Source organism: Carex rostrata, chromosome 1, assembly GCF_964058835.1.
Source record: "Carex rostrata chromosome 1, lpCarRost1.2, whole genome shotgun sequence".
In the NCBI taxonomy this organism is placed as follows: Eukaryota; Viridiplantae; Streptophyta; class Magnoliopsida; order Poales; family Cyperaceae; genus Carex; species Carex rostrata.
Genome location: NC_135918.1, coordinates 3,392,027 through 3,409,947, shown reverse-complemented (window position 1 = coordinate 3,409,947; position 17,921 = coordinate 3,392,027). Strand labels below are relative to the sequence as shown.

The window sequence follows — 17,921 nt, the reverse complement described above, 5'->3', positions numbered from 1 at the left end:
TTTGACGAAATAGACACGTTGTAATTTCAGAAGATCGTTTCGATGTAAAGTAGAAAAAACATAAAAACCAACATGAAATATAAAATAAAACTGCAATCACAATAATGCTATAGTCCAAAATACATCATAAAAAAACTGCAATCATTTCAAAATACATCATAAAAAAACTGCAATCATTTCTTATGCTTCTTCCCCGAGGGACTGAACCTAGCAGCTGCTTTGCCTTTGAGCTCCCTGTCCGGCTGCACACGCCTCGGTATCTGCTGGGAGTGAGGACTCACATCTCCTAAGTCCTCCTCTCCACCCTGACTCTCATCACAAGTGAGGCCAACCTCCCCCGGGCCCTGTGTATACATGTGCGGCGCACCTGTAGTGGCTCCCCAAGGATCAAATGGAATGGCTGACTCGGCATCGGCGGTCTGCGTATGCAACTCCCATGGATCCTCGGCCCAGCTAGGTGCATACGTGGCAAGAGGCGGTGCGCCAAATAATGCAGATACAAATCCATCTGTGGTCTGAGATGCACTCCCACCAGCCTCATAGTCGTGCTGCATTGTATCTCTGTATCGTGGTCTGCAAGAGGCAGTCACCTCGTCATCTGTATCCACCGGGGGAAGGTCGTTCGTGCTAAAACCGAGAGGGTCTTGCCGAGCAGGTACTCCATCCTAAATTTAAATAAGGTCAGAACTGCTATATACAAAAAACTCTGCTATAAAATATAGAAAGCTGACATACCGGGCCAATCTCCACCGGAACTCCATATTTATTGTAGTAAGCGTCCCATAAACCCTAAACCTAAAATTTTAGTTTTTCACCATAAACCCTAAACCTAAAATTTTTAACCGTAAGCCCTAACCCTAATTTTTTATTAATAACCCACAATACCAACAATTCGAGAAATTCAACCATCTTAACCCTCAATTTATATCCTTAAACCCTAACCTTAAATTTTTATCAATAAATCACAATTCCGTTTCTGACAGGCGCAGGGCAGGTATGTAGCATTTTAACCGTAAACTCTAACCCTAAATTTTTATTAATAACCCAAAATTGAAGCAATTCGACAAATTCGACCATAATTTTACAATTCCAAAGCCGATATCCAATTAATTTTATTCAAGTATAGCCCAACAACAAAGTCATAGCCCCAATTCCATACAAATTCAACCAACCACAATCTTACGAATTAAACCAATTAATTTACAGATTCAACCGATTAATTTACAAATCCAACCAATTAACACAATTAATTTACAAATTTAACCAATTAACCCTAATCGGGTCGCCTTCCGGGAAAATCAACAACCCGGCAAGGCCACAAGCAATTCGGAACAACCAATTCATAATGAGTTTTGATTTAGATAATTACCTGAGAGAGCTTGAATACACAACGAGTCAGCGGGTTGCGGTCGGTTTCGAGATCTTTAATTTTCGGATTTGAGACAACCCTAAATGGAAAAATCAAGATTTAGTTGAAATTGAGAAGAGAATCACCAAATTAACACATAGAAGCATAATGGAGATAGAATACTCATAATTTATACAAACATTTCAAATTTAATCAAAACCCTAGCAATGGAGATAAAAATCCAGATTTTTGAGAAAAGATGAGAGAAAGGAGTTACCAAATGGAGGAACTAGATGGCCACTAGAGAGAGATAATCATCAATTTTTCCATTTCTTCCTTCAATTTCTCAAGGGTTTTGATGGATTTTCAAAGGAGTAGAGAGGTTCTCTCCTTCTCTTTCTTTTTGGGCGGACCACACCAGGGAACAGCGGCAACAGAGAAGGAGAGGAAAAGAGAGTTTGCATATTTTGGAAATTTGCTAAATAGCCCCTTCACTTGTTTGATATTAATAAAAGAAGAATATATGTATATAACTCCGGCAAAGGCTTCTATGGACATAAGGACTTATTTGTAAAATGAATATATTTTTATTTTCAAAGTTCAAACAGTCGATCCGAACCGTTCATCTTGTTCTCCATATTAATATGTGCTTGGAGACCAAATTTTACATTTTTCTGAATTGTTTTACTATTTATTAAGATGGGTACAAAATTCAATGGTCTGAATTTGATATTTTTTGTACCCATCTTAATAAATAGTAAAAAAATTCAGAAAAATGTAAAATTTGGTCTCCAAGCAAATATTAATATGGAGAACAAGATGAACGGTTCGGATCGACTGTTTGAACTTTGAAAATAAAAATATGTTCATTTTATAAATAGGTCCTTATGTCTATAGAAGCATCACTCATATAACTCCACATACATACAACTATATATATACATATATAATTTAAGTTATAAGATATAAATTTCAAAATTCGATTAGGTCTGACTGTTTCGAAATTTCAGACTAATATTATAATTGTTTTAATTTTAAACTCCCAGTTCTTTAATAAAAATTTTGTTTATGTTTTAAACATTCTAATTAATTTTTTGGCAAATACCCTAAGCAAAAAAAAAACTAAAACTTCACAAATGAAAATATAAAAAAAATTAGATCTCTAAAAAAATAAAAAAAATAAAAAAAAAGACCGCCAGGGACTCTGGCGGTCGGGTCCCTATCAGTCCGCCCATGTCCCTGGCGGTCCGCTATAGAAGTGGCCAGCATCCCTGGCGGTTTGGTTATATTTGAAAAAACTCAGATTTTGTGGTTATTTTGGTAAATACCTTATTTTTTTGGGTTATTAATAAAAATGGCCGATATTAATCTTATAAAAATTAGTATAAAACAATTACCAAGACTATAAACAATTCAGGAAAATAAATGTACGGTGAGTAATATAACCAAAAAGATATTCCAGTGTAATGTATAATTTTTCGAGTGCAAAAGATCTTTTTTAGGTTTTCTCAACAGAAAACACTTTAATTATCTCTTTGATAGCTAACAACTGCATTACTGCATGAATGAGGCATCAAGATTCAAGATAATGACCTAATAAATTTCAATTTTTAGTAGCACGTGCGGAGAGAAAAAGGTGATTGATCAGAAAATATGTTACTGTTATATATATCTATAATATTAAATGAGATAAATTATGTTGACAAGAAACTTATTCAGCAATTATAGTCAATCCAACACTTTATAAAATAAAACGAATAAACCCATGATGTGTTTGTTGTGATATAGACGTGCTATATATCAAATGCTGTGTAATTTAAATTTTTGTTTGGTCATCTGACAAGGAATCTAATAAATCAACGATTCAAATTTATCAGCAATTGATTTATATTCAAGCAAGTACCAAATTATATTATTTTTAATATACGATCTATCCAAATGATAAATAACACGTCTAAATTTTGTATATTTTAATTCACCTATTTTGACCAAATCAGTTTAACATTTAAGATGAGAGGTCTCTTGTACAGTTGTACCTGTTATACGGAGGGCTCGTGGATTGAATACACTCAGGAGGAACAAATATGACATATATTATCATGCTTGTTAGAAAATTTAGTTCTCATCGTCTCTTCTCATGTACAACATGAAAAGACAGTTTGCAACAATAATCCATTATACAAATTGCTATACCAAAATGATCAGAAGAGAACCGGAAATTTCTCGGTGCAAACCTATAGCTGCAGTCACTATTAAAAAATACAGGCGAATAAGGATTATTACAAAATTGGAATTAATATTTGAAGCTAAACTACCCCGATATGTTGGCTTTACTTTTCTAATTTCTAAAGCATATCCTTAAAAATAGATAAAGAAGACCAGTTGATTACATATGGCAACATATAATAAACCAGTAAAATATCATCAGTAAAGCTTTACTTAAAATAGGTAATTGGGATGCGTAATTGAGCATAGTAATCTTCATCAAGAAAAATTAGCTATAAGCGAAAAGTTCAAGACGATTTGAAGGCCCAAAAAATTTCCATTAGATATGATGACACAATAAACACCATTTCTCATGGACTTCAATAAGTATCAATCTCTAGATGCCACGTGATAGATAACATTTTATAACAGATTATAAAGACAGCGAAAGGTAGTTGCTTGAATAAAGAGACCCAATTTTTTTAAAGTCGACAAATTCATACAGATGATACCTAGAAGACTAGCTTTTAATTATGAAAATCAACAATTCACTATCACAAAAGAAGACCAATTAAGAAATACACGAGCACATCTCCTCACGCTACAACAAACAATATGGGCAGTTGCTAAAAAATGTACATTTCATGACCCAAACCCAAACCAACCATCAACCTAGAACTGAAAATAAAGAGAGGCACAGGTTATATCGTCATTTGACAGTTTCATGCTTTGGTACTAACCTCTCAATTTTCAGCTTTTAACAGATTCCTTATCTCTAAAAATAGAAAGAAAAATTTACAAACACAATTTCTCCTGTAATGTGGACTTCTCCGATAGATAGCCTATCTACTACCTTTTGAAGCCTTCATGACACACGAACCCTTGTACCCAAAATTACTTTCTTCTGTACAGATAAAGAACCTAAACTAGACTGTACTCAAGTACACCAATCTGGGTCCCGTGTAGCTGAACCAAACTACAAACTTCACCAACAGCACTTTCTAACTCTAACGAGGCCGCCGGACAAGATTTAGCGACATCAACAGTTGAGTTGGCTTAAGAAGCACTTCTTCCTTGCAAATAGAGCAAATTTGGATAACAACACTAGTGTTTCACAAAATGCCATTAAGAACCCTCTGGTAGTAATCATACTGCCTGGTGCGCCAGGCATCTAAGCTGCTGCTTATGAGGGAGAGAACCAAAGAGACACATTGCTGTTTGACATCATAAAAATGAATCAAATTTACAATAACGCAACACAAAATGGTGAAATACACAAGAGCTTGGAAGGAATGCATCCAATTTTCACGGACTAAAAGTACAGGGACTATTCATCAAAAATAAGAAGAAAAAATTTATATACTGAAATCTTCTTTTGATGGTAGCAAGACTGGACTTAAATTTAAGTAACTCACAGAATTGGTCAGAAATATCACATGAACAAATTGAAACTTCCCATTTGGTCCTTTAACATTGTAACATTATCAACTGATATAAAAGGACCAAATTGAGAAATTCTGAAACCAAGTGACCAAAATTGGAAAGACATGGTGCTTCAGGGTCCCTCGGAATTAATTGCGCCATGGAACACATGGACTTAAGTACCACAATAATGAAAATTGAAAGACTCAGGTATGTGTGTGGTAGTCTCAATCATGCAAAAATGGTTGATAATGTATGCATATTCAAAAAGTGATAATTTCTGGGGAGAAAACAAAAATGTAATGAAGAAGAGCTAACCTCTTCGGTGAGACTGAGATGGAATCTCTTTCTCAAGTTTTGTATAGTACGGGGCCCACCTTTGAAGCAAGGGAAACCAGAATCCTAACATAACAGAAAAGCCATAAGCAAATGCTTTAAAAACTTATTTCTTTCTAAAAGAACATAATTGTGAAACCCTAGATGTATCCACTAATAACAATACCAGAACTGTAATTTGTTGAGATGTACAAGAAAAAATTTGACAGTTGTTAAACTAAGTATGATATACTCTTTTTTCTTTTTGTGATATATTATCTTAAGCTTATACTACCTGTAGCATTTCCACTAGAAGAATGATGCGCTCAGCATGCTTTCGGCAAGTAAGAAAACCTTGGATGCATAACACCTCCAAAAATAAAACCAAATCAAAATAAAGAATAGATTTGAACAATACACGTTAAATAGTCAAAACAACGTTAAGGAAACATAAATTATACCTTAAAATAATCAAAGAATTCACTGGGAGTTCCTTCCGCATCAGAATCCATCACCTAGCAAGAAAACCAGCAGGATCAGTTTATTGAACACAAAAATGAAAAACAAACAAGTGTTTTAGTTGCACTCATTTCTAACTCTACAAGTCTCAAACCTCAAGGAGTTCCCGAGTGAGCTTAAAAGGTGCACTCTCAAAATTGACCCCACCAGGCGAATTGGAGAGCATAAAACCAAAATCAATGTGAATTATGTGGCCTTCTTCATCAATCAACAAATTTCCATTGTGCCGATCCTTCACCTGAAATGACAAAAAATATCCTGTAGTTAATGGAAAAATATATCTGCATTGAGATATTCCAACAAAAGATATATACAAAATCATGGATAAGAGAAGATAAACATGTAAATACAGTAAAAGAACTATAAGTCAAACTTAAACTATACCTGTAGTAGGTAACACAATATAGAATACCCCGCCATGCTTTCCACAAAGTTTCTCTGCTTAGAGCACCCGAAGTTAAACAAAATGGCCGGAAGCACAAAGAAGGGGAGGGAGAAAACAGAAAACAAAGATAAATAAACACAATTGAAAGCAGCACATTTTTTTGCTAGTATTTATAAGGCAGCTGTTTAACACCAGTTAATAAATTTAAAATTGACAGTCATCTCTAACAACACAAAATTACATTTAGGTCTCAATAAAAAAATATGGCTACAGTACACAGTACCAACATTAGTCCCGAGTACTGCTTTTTGACTCCTGACAGTCCAAATATTGTACTCTGTAGTCTGTATGAGTGATTCAAGGTATCCATTTTTGAGCTAGACATAAGAAACTAGTGAAATGAAACTTTGACAGCTTTTCAAATCTTTCATCTCATCCATCAAATGAGAAAAACACGGTTATTTAACAGCATGTCACTACTCTTTCAAATAACACAGCGATACACTAAAACTTCAACTGTAGATAATGCAAGGTGCGACAATCATTTAATAAATTGGATCGGACTTCTGACTTTTCTATATATTGTTTTTGCAATACAGTCTACTTTTAATATATGGCATTTTTTAAACTAAACAGATGCATGTGATATCTCATCTTCTTAAAGGTTTTGATGTTTAGATTCTAAGGCCATGTTTGTTAACTAATATGCTTACAAAAAAAAGATCTAGAAGCAATTGACTTCTTGTGAAATCGCAAAAATATGGCAACAAATATATTGTTATGTTTTCAAAATTTCAGCTCACGATAAATACAATCATTTTATTTTATTTTGCCAGTTAAGATCACATTGCACTGACCTGTGCAAGTTTGAAGTTTTGGGAATTTTCTTCATATTTGGCCATGTAGTAGTCGCGCAAGCTTGATACATTAGGAAACCTACCCTTGATGGAATGGATAGATGCCTGCAATACAAAAATCCAATAAGAAAGCACAGGTGAAATATTATGTATAAGATATAAAACTAAACAAGGAACATGAGAAAAATCCAGGTATGTTCATAACCACTCACAGTGTCAGGAATAGTTTCAATAAGAGCTGTATAGGAAGATGTCACAAGGACCTCATAGGGGCGCAACCAAAGTGGCAGCCCAGCTTCTTGATAAATATCTGGTGTTAATACCAAATATTAGAAAATGATATTTGAAAAGGAAATATCTGAAAGGAGAGCATAATATAAAAAGAGGTAAACATAAGAAAAGCTACCATAAAAATGAGAAACAAGCTGGACCGCTAGATGCTCTTGCCGGCAATCATCACCACTCTTTACAATTACCTACAGAATAAGGCATTGAAATGTAAAAGGCCAGCACACTTAACTGTTCCATCCAATTTAACAGAAGTTGAAGAAGTCCTTACAGAACGGAGGTCCCAGCCAGGTAATTTGCCGTGAACAGAAAACCGCCTTATTCTATCCTTTTTGACCTCCCAGAGCTCGCCTGACAAGGCATCAGTTGGCTTGGGGATGCCACCATCGCTAGACTGAGTATGGCACAAGCGCAGTTAGTGAATGCTGTGGAACAGCCAAGTAAAATGCGGCTTTAGGATTTCATGGTTCAGTACCTTTTGCAAAATGTCCTGCGAATCCTGGCCAGCTCCTTTTAGAGGAAGTCCTGGTGGTGCCTGTCCCTTAGCTGCAGCAGCCTAATTTTTTTATAGAAGTAAAGAAAGCAAGAATGAGACTTAGCAGTTCAAAATGAACAAACTTATTTGAAGAAAATCAAATTCTCATGATAGAGGGATAGAATTCATGTATTCTTATTTGAGTCTACTTCAAGCAAATGTCAAAAATAGACAAACAATAAACTTTCTTTTAAAAAGGAACTATAGTCGTAAGTTTGTGTTGGTACCAGGCAGTGCCTGCTGAGATAAATACAGGTTCAAGACAAATCATGGATTAAGCACTTGTCCAAGTACCTAATCGCACACACATGCGCACTGACGAACACCTTCCCTGTCCCCCCCACACCCACAGAGGACAAGGAAACATACTTTCAAAGGAAAGATGGCCCACCTTTACTTCCTCAATGGCTATAGTGCTTGGAATCCGACGGTGTTCCTTCTTTCTAACGGGCTCCTGATCAACTCCCACATCGTCCATGCTCACCCCAGGGACAGCTGTCAAACTAACTTTCACCCACTCCATACTTTCTCCTGCATTGACACCTTCTTCCGACTCCCTATTACTCCTCGACCGACCCAGTTTCTCAATGGAGAAGCCAACTGTCACAAAATTGACCTTTGCCTCCCACATGTGGGCCATAGCCTGGTCAATGGCTTGAGAGGTTGACTTTAACATATGGTTTGAGTCGTAGTTGGTTGACTCATGCCGGCTCCAGAGAGGGTAAGCCCAAGGGGGCGGTTTTGGTAACTGAACATCCCCGTTAGCCAAGGGTATACCTCCTTTGGGCAGCTTTTGAGTGTCAGACAAAGCTTTTTTGTTACTATAAGAAAAATAAACAACATTAAAATAACTGACCAAACAAAGGGAAATGCTGATCCCTGAAAAAGATCAAAAGTTGGCTGAAGTTTTTTTTTTTTTTTAAAAGTGGTTGTTCTACTAGTAAGGTGGACAGTTGCTATAATTTGTAAATTTTAACTGTTTAAGAATATAAAGAAAACAGAGAACTGCACCTCATTGCGGAAGCAAGAAGAGCATGTCAACTAGAAGGATTTTCTTGTTTAAATTAGAATTTTACAGAGCTTCAAGTTCGAGGAACACATAGACAATTATTTGAAAAGACTCAAATTCACAGATACTAGTAGAAAAGAAAAGGCCAGTTGCATTCTTTTGGTTTCTTAAGCCAGAATATACAATAGAAGGCTCATTTAGCTTCAATTAAACCCAGTAATGCACCAAATCAACTACTGTGCAATCTGTGCCTCAACTCAAAACAATGCAATAATATTGCTAGAATCTGGACCATAGTGCAACCTATAAGAATAACAGTGAAATTGCAAAGGTTTGGAGAAAACAAACCTCAGTGTCTCAGCTTTCAATACTTCAACACAGATAAGATAAGGTGCCTTTTCCCTCGAATTAAGAAGAACAGCCTCATCTTCAGGTATATGCACTACTCTGTACATCCCCTTCCCCATAGGAAAGCACACTCCTGTGCACACCATTTAATGAAGAACTTTATGCAATGAACAAGTTAATGCTAAATTTTAAAATTTGCAATGAGGATAAAGACAAAAAACAAGATTTAGAGAACACACCTCCGCTTGTCTGAGAATCAGCAAGATGCGTATTGATCTCTATAAGAGACTAAAACAAGTGACAACAAAACAAGCTACTTCAGCTTCATGACTTATAAAGAGGAATAAGAAATCAAAAGCAGCATATTTGAAGTAAAATAAATTGTGTCATTTCCAAGAATACAAAATTACAATTTTATGGTTCAAAGCACCGAACAATATACTCTCTAAAGTAAATAAATAAAATTATTAGCAAGAGAAAAATCCGATCATTTTCATTTTACTCCAAAGCCCGCTGTAGCTTATATTTATTACTTTACATGGACAAATATATAACAAAACTTGAAAGGATAATGCTGTTAGACTTGTACCTCACGTAGAGCTATTTTACGATCTTCAGTAGGGAAAATGTCGACCAGACCATAAGAAGTGTCACATAATGTTTGCACAAACTCTACAGAGGCATGGTATGATCCTTTCCGCAGCTCTGCTATTATATTATTTGGTAAAGGTGGCTTCCTATTTGGTTTGTCATTTTGCCTTGGTGAACCAGGATGGTTCTGTCATTGCAAAAGAAAAAAATAATTTCAACATCACAATTCATAATAATATTAAAGAGAATACTCCAAATGGGATATTAAAGACATGATGCTAATTACGAGAAGAGTTGCTAGCCCATCTATCTTAATGGTCCTGGGTGGGTTGTCCAATTCTAGCTGGTACTGTACCACCATACAAATACTTATATCCAGAAACTTGTTGGAGAGAACCAAAATCTCAGAAGTAAACTAATAAGCATATTAGACCGAAACTTTTTTATTACTCATTCAAGTGCATCTTTTACCACACAAGCAATCACAGGCTTGTGTTTAAGACCATCTCATTATAAATTTGCAAACTGAATTACGGCATTTCACACAATTTATATTATCATCATCTATATTCTGATTTAATATCTCCATATTAAATGGCCATTCTCGTTTTTCATTTTTGGTATATAGGGAGTTGTTCTATGTGCTATGCATTTAGGCACATTACCTCCTTCACGCTCTTTGAGCCAAACAGTTCGGAATCTTCAACAGAGCGATCTCTGTCACCAAACAACCTCTTGAAAAAACTCTCAGTACCAGGACTGCTCTCCAGACTAGGCGAACTGCACTCAATACCACTTGTACTGGCACTGTTCTTGGCATCCTCTGGATGAACTCTAAACAACTTGCGAAATGAGAGAAACTCAGAGTTCTCTTCCTCTTCGATTCCTGTCGTACTCACTTTCATATCATTCTCGTCCTCATGCTTGTCTTTAAATAACCTCTTAAAAAAGTTCTCCTTTTCTCCTTCATCATTATTGCCATTTCCATTAATGATGCCATTGCTCCTCTCCTCTTCATTTAACGTCTTCTTCTCTTCTCTTCTTTCTTCATTTTTGTCTTTGAAAAGCCGCTTGAAGAAGTTGTCTTCTTCCTCTGTTCTCTCTTCATTTTTGTCCTTGAAGAGTCTTTTAAAGAAGCCATCTCTCTCTTCCTCCTCTAAATTCCCATTCATTTTTTCTCTCTCTTCATTTCCTCCTTCAATTTTATCTTTAAAGAGCCTTTTGAAAAAGCCACCTTCTCTCTCCTCTTCGTCAATGCTCTTGTTACCGAGACTCTCTTCATCTCTTTCTTCTTTCTTTTCCTCTCCTTTGTCTTTGAACAAAATTCTCTTTAGAAATCCTTCTCTCTCATCCTCATCCCCAGCCCTCTCCCTTTCTCTTTCCCTCTCCTCCTTGCTATCTCTCAGCAGCCTCTTAAAGAACCCCTCTTTATCTTCTCCATCCTCCTCTTTATCTTTACTATCTCTAAGCAACCTTTTAAAAAATCCATCCTTATCTCTGTCTCTATCTTTTCCATCTAGTTGCAAGTCCTCTTCATCTTTTTCCATTGACTTCTTAGAAAAAAGAGCATCTCTGACCTTCTGAGGCCCGATACTCAGTCTCTTGAGCAATTTATTCTCTTCTGAGGAGACCTTTTCGACAGACAAATTCCTATTACCACCATCACTTCCTGCATTTTTGCTTCCCTGTTCACCAGGAGAAGCCAGGGATAGAAGCTTCTGCTTTGAAGAACGTATCCTGTCCATGACTGGATTGCTTTTCGGGCTAGCAGGTGAAGGTGAAGGAGGTGGTGGTTTGACAAGTGGGGGCCACTCAGCATCTAGAGTAGCTGCAATCTGGCACTGCTCTTGTAACCTCACAACACCATCGACATCTCCATCCCCTTCTTCGTCCTCTAACTCAGCCATTAATATCCAATGTACTTTTAAAGCTATTCTGAGAGATTTTGAGCATGCATCAATCACAAATTTGTCTAGAGACGGAGACGGCTTGTGCACCAGCATATAGCAGATTTGCAACATGTATGACTCCAGACCTGTCAGGGGTAGTGCATACATTCGGTTACACAGGTAATCACGCACACCAGCATGTTCGTGCTTGTACAGGTAGCTCACAGCAATCCATTCACAAAAGAAGGCCGAGTCGAAGAATCGAATCAGCCAGCCACTGCTACCCACTTCGCTGGAACCAACTGGACCCGACCGGATTATCTCCCTCGGCGGCTCATCGAGCCCAAAACGGGCCAGGCTCAGGAGCCGCACCATTAAGAAGTGGCTAGTGGTGTGTGTGTCTCTCCAGCATTGATAAGATGGGGAATTTGATCTGAAATTGAGAGGAAAGCTGACTAGACCGCAATTTGGGGCGGAATTGAATCTATTATTCTAAACCCTAGATAAATAAGTGAGATTGAGCTTTATGTTCCGAATTATTCCCAAATTGGGCTGAGCTGGATCAAGGATTCTGAAAAGTAAGATTGGAGAAGAACTGATTAAATCGAGCTGAGAAGAAAAAAGAGAAGCTTGAATGGAATTGTGGATTTACAGTGGTTGTTGCGCAATCCGGCGGGTTGATTGGGAGAAGGAGATTGCCAGAGTAAACCCTAGCTAGGATTGGGATAGAGCTGGAGAAAAAGAGGAGAATTCGAATCTTTCGAGGGACTTGGGTGTAAAATTCGGTGGACGAAGAAAGAGAGACGGTGTTTCAATTGGCGTGTATTGACTAGAATTTCTCCGACTTTTTTTCAAATATTTTGTCCTGCTCCGCCAGCGTCGTCGGTCGGGGGGAGAAGAAAGAAGAGGGAAAAAAGAAACGATGCCGGGATCTGGGTTTGGTCGGATTTTTTGTAACACTAACAGTTTTTTCTACTGTATGATAAATGAAAATGCACAAGTTTGTTTAATTACATAACTTATAAGAAGTGACCCGGTATATGGACAGTCCATGTAAACGTAATTGAAAATTGGGTGCTGGGGCGGATTACGAGCTACGAGAGAGAGCCCACAAAGAAGCGGAGTTCGAGCAAAGTGATGAATGTTTATTTATTTTGTTTTGTTTTGTTTTTTTTCCGGTTTTGTAAAAATTTGACGTTCCTATCCTTGCGAACTTCTTTAAAATCATGTTAAAAAAATTTCAAAGAATAAAAAATATATATAAATATGTTGTTTTTTATATATTAATTGTGTGTCAATTTTTATAAAAAACTAAAATAATTATGATAGGGCACTTCTTACTAAATTCCAAAATATCCAAAAACGTAGATAGACCCCGTATATTAATGAATAGATTTATACACACCTCCATTCTTATATTAAATAAATAGATATTCTGATACACTAACGACTGTGATTAAAAGATGAAATTTCAGATAGAATATTAGTCATTCAATCAAACAGTCTGTCTTTTTTTTTTTTAAATGTTATGCATATTTTTATGTGTAAAAGTCTAAATTTATTTAGATACATACACGTCACACGTACTCGCCACATATAGATGTCACGATATCTCAATTTTTTTTTGTAAACTTTCTGAGTCCCCTTGCTTGATTGTCGTACTCAATTTTCTTATTAGTTCTAATTTCTTTTTATTTTTAAAATGTCATTTAAGGATAAAGATCCACAATAACCGATGCAATTCTTGATTTAAGGATTACATATTCACATTAATAGCAAAAGCTATACAACTTTTCATGAAACAAGGCTAGAATAGATTGATCAAATAATAAAATATCAAATTACAATTTTTACTGTAATAAAAGATTCCACACAAAATCAACGTAAATATGAATTAATAGTCCATCAACTTATTTTCTATGAAATATTTATTTTTGAATGTATTTGTTAAATATGTCTCCATTCCAATACATTTTAATATCATTCATAGATATTGTTGAATAATTATTTTTTTTATCGGTCTATTTTTTATAAAAATATATATTTTTATGAGATTTTTTCTTGCTCGGACACATATTAGTAATGTTATTATATATATAATTCAATTATGTGACGTGTTAAAAATCTGATCAGATTTAATCATAAGTTGGTTTGAAAATCGACCTTTTTGACTAACAGATGTCACTACTTATTTTAATCTCGTGATGTTTTTTATTGTCACTTGTTGACGTGTTAAGCAGCTCATTTTATGACATGTTTACTATAATGAAGGACTAAATGTATTACCTGTCGAGTAGAACTAGGGTGCTCTTAAGCTCATCAAAGTTTTGGTGAGCTTAACTCTAAAACTCATAAAATCAATTTCAAATGACGAATCCGAACCTTTAAAACCCGCCTACCTTACGTGTGATGCATCTATATATGAAATTTTTAAACATTCGAATTAATTTAGTATAAAATCAAGTGGTCAAAATTAGAAGGTTAATAAATTAATTTGAGTGCATTCATTTTTGAACGTTTTTTGACTGCTTGACTTTATACTAAATTAATTCGAATGTTTACAAATTTCACATATAGATGCATCACACGTAAGGTAGACGGGTTTCAACAGTTCGGATTCGTAATTTGAAATCGATTTGATAAGTTTTAGAGTTAAGCTCACCAAAACTTTGGTGAGCTTAAGAGCACCCTAGTTCTACTCTTACCTGTCACTCCGCTATTAAGCATGTCACTTGTTTAGATAAATTATGCCACTTGTTTAATTTGTTTTTTTGTCCATGCAACATCAACCGATCGGCGAATATATGATGCGGGGTACGTGTAATAAGAGACGTCAATAATTTTTCATTCTAAAACTATTTGATAAATTATATGCTGTTAAATATGAATCGTTGCAGATTGCATGTCAATTGATGAACAGTAAAAAATATACTTATGGGTTCATAAATTAGATTGGACGAATAAGTTTAGAAAGTTAAAAGAAACCCTGAAAAAAAGATCGGAAGTATAAAAAAAAAACCCTATGGAATGGATATGAGCATAGGAAAAGTGAAAATTTGAATTGTTTTTTACTGTTTTTGTGGAAAAAAAAAATTCAGTTGAAATGAATTTTTTTTTTTCCAGCAGGAACAGTAATGCGGCCAAACAGAGAGCATCTGAATGCATGTGATTTAGTCTACTCATTTTTCCCTAGTTCAAAAAATTTGAAGTACCTTTCTAACTGTATGAATACATAAATTTAGTCAAAAGTCAAAACTAATAAATGCCTTTAAATTTAGACATAGTCTTTTCAATTAATTAAAAACCAAACTATTCAAGTTATTTGTTTTAACAAGTAATCGGGTACAATCTTTTTTTTTTTTTTTAAACCATGATGTATTAATCATGTGATTGAGGTGCAATCTTAAGGTCCGCATTTCTCGTACCTAACGGCAATGGCCAATGGGCAGGATATAGAATATTTTTTAGGAACTGGCTGACTTAAAATTCGAAAAAAAACAAACGGATAGTGTTTATCAGATTGGCCAAATGAAATGTTTGTTGGGAAGACACGTCTAACATTTTCATGTATGATTTAACCAAAAAAAAAAAGGAAAATTGGTAATTTGCCACTCCAAAATCTTGAAATTTGAAAATTGTCACTCTAAACTTTGAAATTGTAAAAATATCACTATAAACTTGGTTAATTCCTAATTTTGTCATTTATACTGTATTCTTATACTATTTTTATTAAAAAATAAATGAAAATTATGTTTTGATATATGTATTTATGTATTTCCAATTATACTCTTGATACAACTGTTTTGTCCCTTTCCTGCATCTGTCGCCTCCTTCTCCATGAATCGCGCCTCATTCTCCATGATGAATCGCGCCTCCTTCTCCAGCTGTAATCGGCTCATTTTCCATGGCTCAATCGATTGAGGCAGCACGGAGGCGATTGAGGGTTTACAATTGGAGAGAAGCTGGTGGCTCATGAATTTGGAGAGAAGCACGAAGGTAATTTTGAAGAGAAGCTGGTGGTTCGTGAATTTGGAGAGAAGCACGCTTAGGGTTCTTTGTTATTCTGATAAGGGTATTTTAGGTTTTTAAAAAAAAAAGATTAATACAATATAAATGGTAAAATTAGGAATTAACCAAGTTTATAGTGACATTTTTACAATTTCAAAGTTTAGAGTGGCAATTTTCAAATTTCAAGATTTTGGAGTGGCAAATAATCAATTTTCCCGAAAAAAAAAGATCTAGTTTAAGTTATGTTCAATCGATCATTTTATTAATCATTAAATTTCATAATTTTAAATAATGTAATGATACATGGCTTATTTTGAATTGTTATATTCCAAATTGGAAAGCTGCACAAGGGAGTTTTATTTTTTCAAAGCATTGTGTTTTGAGCAGAATTACGATGTTCTTAGCTGTTTAAGTTTCTTGGCAAATATAGTTCAAATTTATTAGATTGATTTCAAACGACGAATCTAAATCATTGAAATTGACATATTTCACAAGTAATGTGTTTATAAGCAATGTTTATAATTTTTGAATTAATTTAGTTTATTTTAAAGGTTATAAGTTAATTTTAATGTATTCATTTCTCATTCTTTTTTATCGTTCGATTTTATATTAAATTAATTTGAAATTTATTAATTTTTACACGTAAACGAATCATTAGTGGAGAGATTGGTTTCAACATATTGAATTTATCATTTGAAACCAATTTGATAAATTTTGAAAAAAAACACCGTAAATATACTCTGCATTTAATATATTTTAATAGTATTTTACCCAACTATATATTGATAGTTTGGATAAATATAAAAGAACTAAAATATTTATTTTGTGACTCGTCCTTTATCATCTTATTATATTTTGCTCATAAGCCTCTTTAAAATATCCTTAGTCTTTAATTTTTTGTGAGACATCCATTCTTTTAGCGTGGATGAAGATCACTTGGGATTGGCTCTAGAAGTTTGTGAAACAAAGGAGGATGACCGACTAATCCAACTTGTGTTTCTTCACTTCACAGACTCAAAATTGTTTTAAATGAGGTAAGAAAAAGAAAGGGGAGAAAATAAAAATAAAGAACTATAAAATATTGTTGGTAGAGTCCTTGCGAGTCTAATAAAAATAGAATGTCTTAGTCTATACTTGATCTTTCATTTCGAAGAAAGCTAATAACAATATATTATTGAGTTCTATATACTCTACTGTTTTTCTCTGAAAACAAAACAAATACCGAAAAAATAAAAGATCTTGATAACAATTTTCGCACCTTTATCTCCACAAAAAAATCCCGCAAAAACTTCCAAAAACTATTAGTAAATTGTTACTGTTTAACTTGAAGCATCAAAGTATTTATGTTGAATTTACAAGTATTAATCTCTATGCAATGATCTATATTTATAAAATAATAAATCAATCTATCAGTTATCCCCACACATTTTTTTTTGAATCGCCCCCGTACAATTGGGGACCATTAAATAAATAATCTCCTCATAAATACTTTACAGTTATCCCCGCACAATTTTTTTTTTGTATCGTCTCCGCACAACTGGGGACCATTAAATAAACAACCTTCTCACCCAATAATAAATACTTATCATACATAATGATAAATACTTTATGTTACATATATAACTACTTTATGTGACGTGGATAAATACTTCTCAGACATGATTACAACTTTCAGTAAAACATTTGTGATTTAAATATATTAGATGAATATATTTTTTTTGAAGGTTGGAGGCTGAGAGCCCGCCAACAATTTGTATCAATAAGAAAATTATTTACAAGCCAGAAAGTCTGAATCTACTAAAGTTACATCCTCAATCATAAATTAAATAAAACACTAAGTAGTGCACAGTAAACCCTATCATGATTCCCTCTTTGCTCCCTCGACACTTTGACTATATGGACCTCAACACGCTTGATGCCATAGTAGAATTTCCAAAGTCGTATCATTTATTAAATTTTCCACCGTCTTGTTTTGTCGTGAGAAGAACCTTCTATTCCTTTCACGCCAAAGCGCCCACATGCCGGATGCCCAAACCGTATCCCAACGAGATCGAACCTGCTTATCCAGTTTGGATCTTAGAATCCACCAAGTATCCAGCAGGTCTGTTAGGATGACATTTGGGATTGGCATGTTCATGTGCATCAAAAGCCCTCTCCAGAACCTCCTGGCGAACTGACAAGCCCATAAGATGTGCATACTTG

At 34.8% G+C, this 17,921-nt stretch overlaps 2 protein-coding genes across 3 annotated transcripts; both read right to left on the bottom strand.

The window, feature by feature from the left end:
- Positions 1-75: 75 nt before the first annotated feature.
- On the bottom strand, positions 76-1,766 carry LOC144546383 (uncharacterized). Its single transcript, XM_078294954.1, has 3 exons — positions 1,626-1,766; positions 1,370-1,448; positions 76-665 (listed from the first exon to the last, which is right to left on the bottom strand). Exon 3 carries the CDS (start codon positions 552-554, stop codon positions 174-176), a length of 381 nt encoding a protein of 126 aa, XP_078151080.1. The 5' UTR covers positions 555-665; positions 1,370-1,448; positions 1,626-1,766; the 3' UTR covers positions 76-173.
- A 2,355-nt stretch (positions 1,767-4,121) lies between these two features.
- On the bottom strand, positions 4,122-12,734 carry LOC144552474 (phosphatidylinositol 4-kinase beta 1-like). 2 transcript variants are annotated; one of them, XM_078300457.1, is made up of 16 exons: positions 10,488-12,734; positions 9,821-10,009; positions 9,471-9,519; positions 9,232-9,364; positions 8,266-8,695; positions 7,815-7,895; positions 7,611-7,733; positions 7,458-7,527; positions 7,264-7,361; positions 7,052-7,156; positions 6,194-6,247; positions 5,904-6,047; positions 5,752-5,805; positions 5,586-5,660; positions 5,294-5,377; positions 4,122-4,767 (listed from the first exon to the last, which is right to left on the bottom strand). In XM_078300457.1, exons 1-16 carry the CDS (start codon positions 12,084-12,086, stop codon positions 4,666-4,668), a joined length of 3,390 nt encoding a protein of 1,129 aa, XP_078156583.1. In that variant the 5' UTR covers positions 12,087-12,734; the 3' UTR covers positions 4,122-4,665. The 2 variants fall into 2 exon arrangements, with proteins under 2 accessions (XP_078156583.1, XP_078156587.1); XM_078300461.1 differs by lacking the exons at positions 4,122-4,767; positions 5,294-5,377; positions 5,586-5,660; positions 5,752-5,805 and having other exon boundaries at positions 5,934-6,067.
- Positions 12,735-17,921: the final 5,187 nt, after the last annotated feature.

Excerpts from the sequence above, each read along its gene's own strand:
- LOC144552474 (XM_078300457.1), bottom strand. The coding sequence starts at position 12,086 with ATGGTGCGGCTCCTGAGCCTGGCCCGTTTTGGGCTCGATGAGCCGCCG. Across the intron at positions 7,528-7,610 it reads CTGGCTGGGACCTCCGTTCT|GTAATTGTAAAGAGTGGTGA; the intron begins GTAAGGACTTCT and ends CTTATTCTGTAG. Across the intron at positions 4,768-5,293 it reads ATCTCAGTCTCACCGAAGAG|CAATGTGTCTCTTTGGTTCT; the intron begins GTTAGCTCTTCT and ends GATGTCAAACAG.
- LOC144546383 (XM_078294954.1), bottom strand. The coding sequence starts at position 554 with ATGCAGCACGACTATGAGGCTGGTGGGAGTGCATCTCAGACCACAGAT.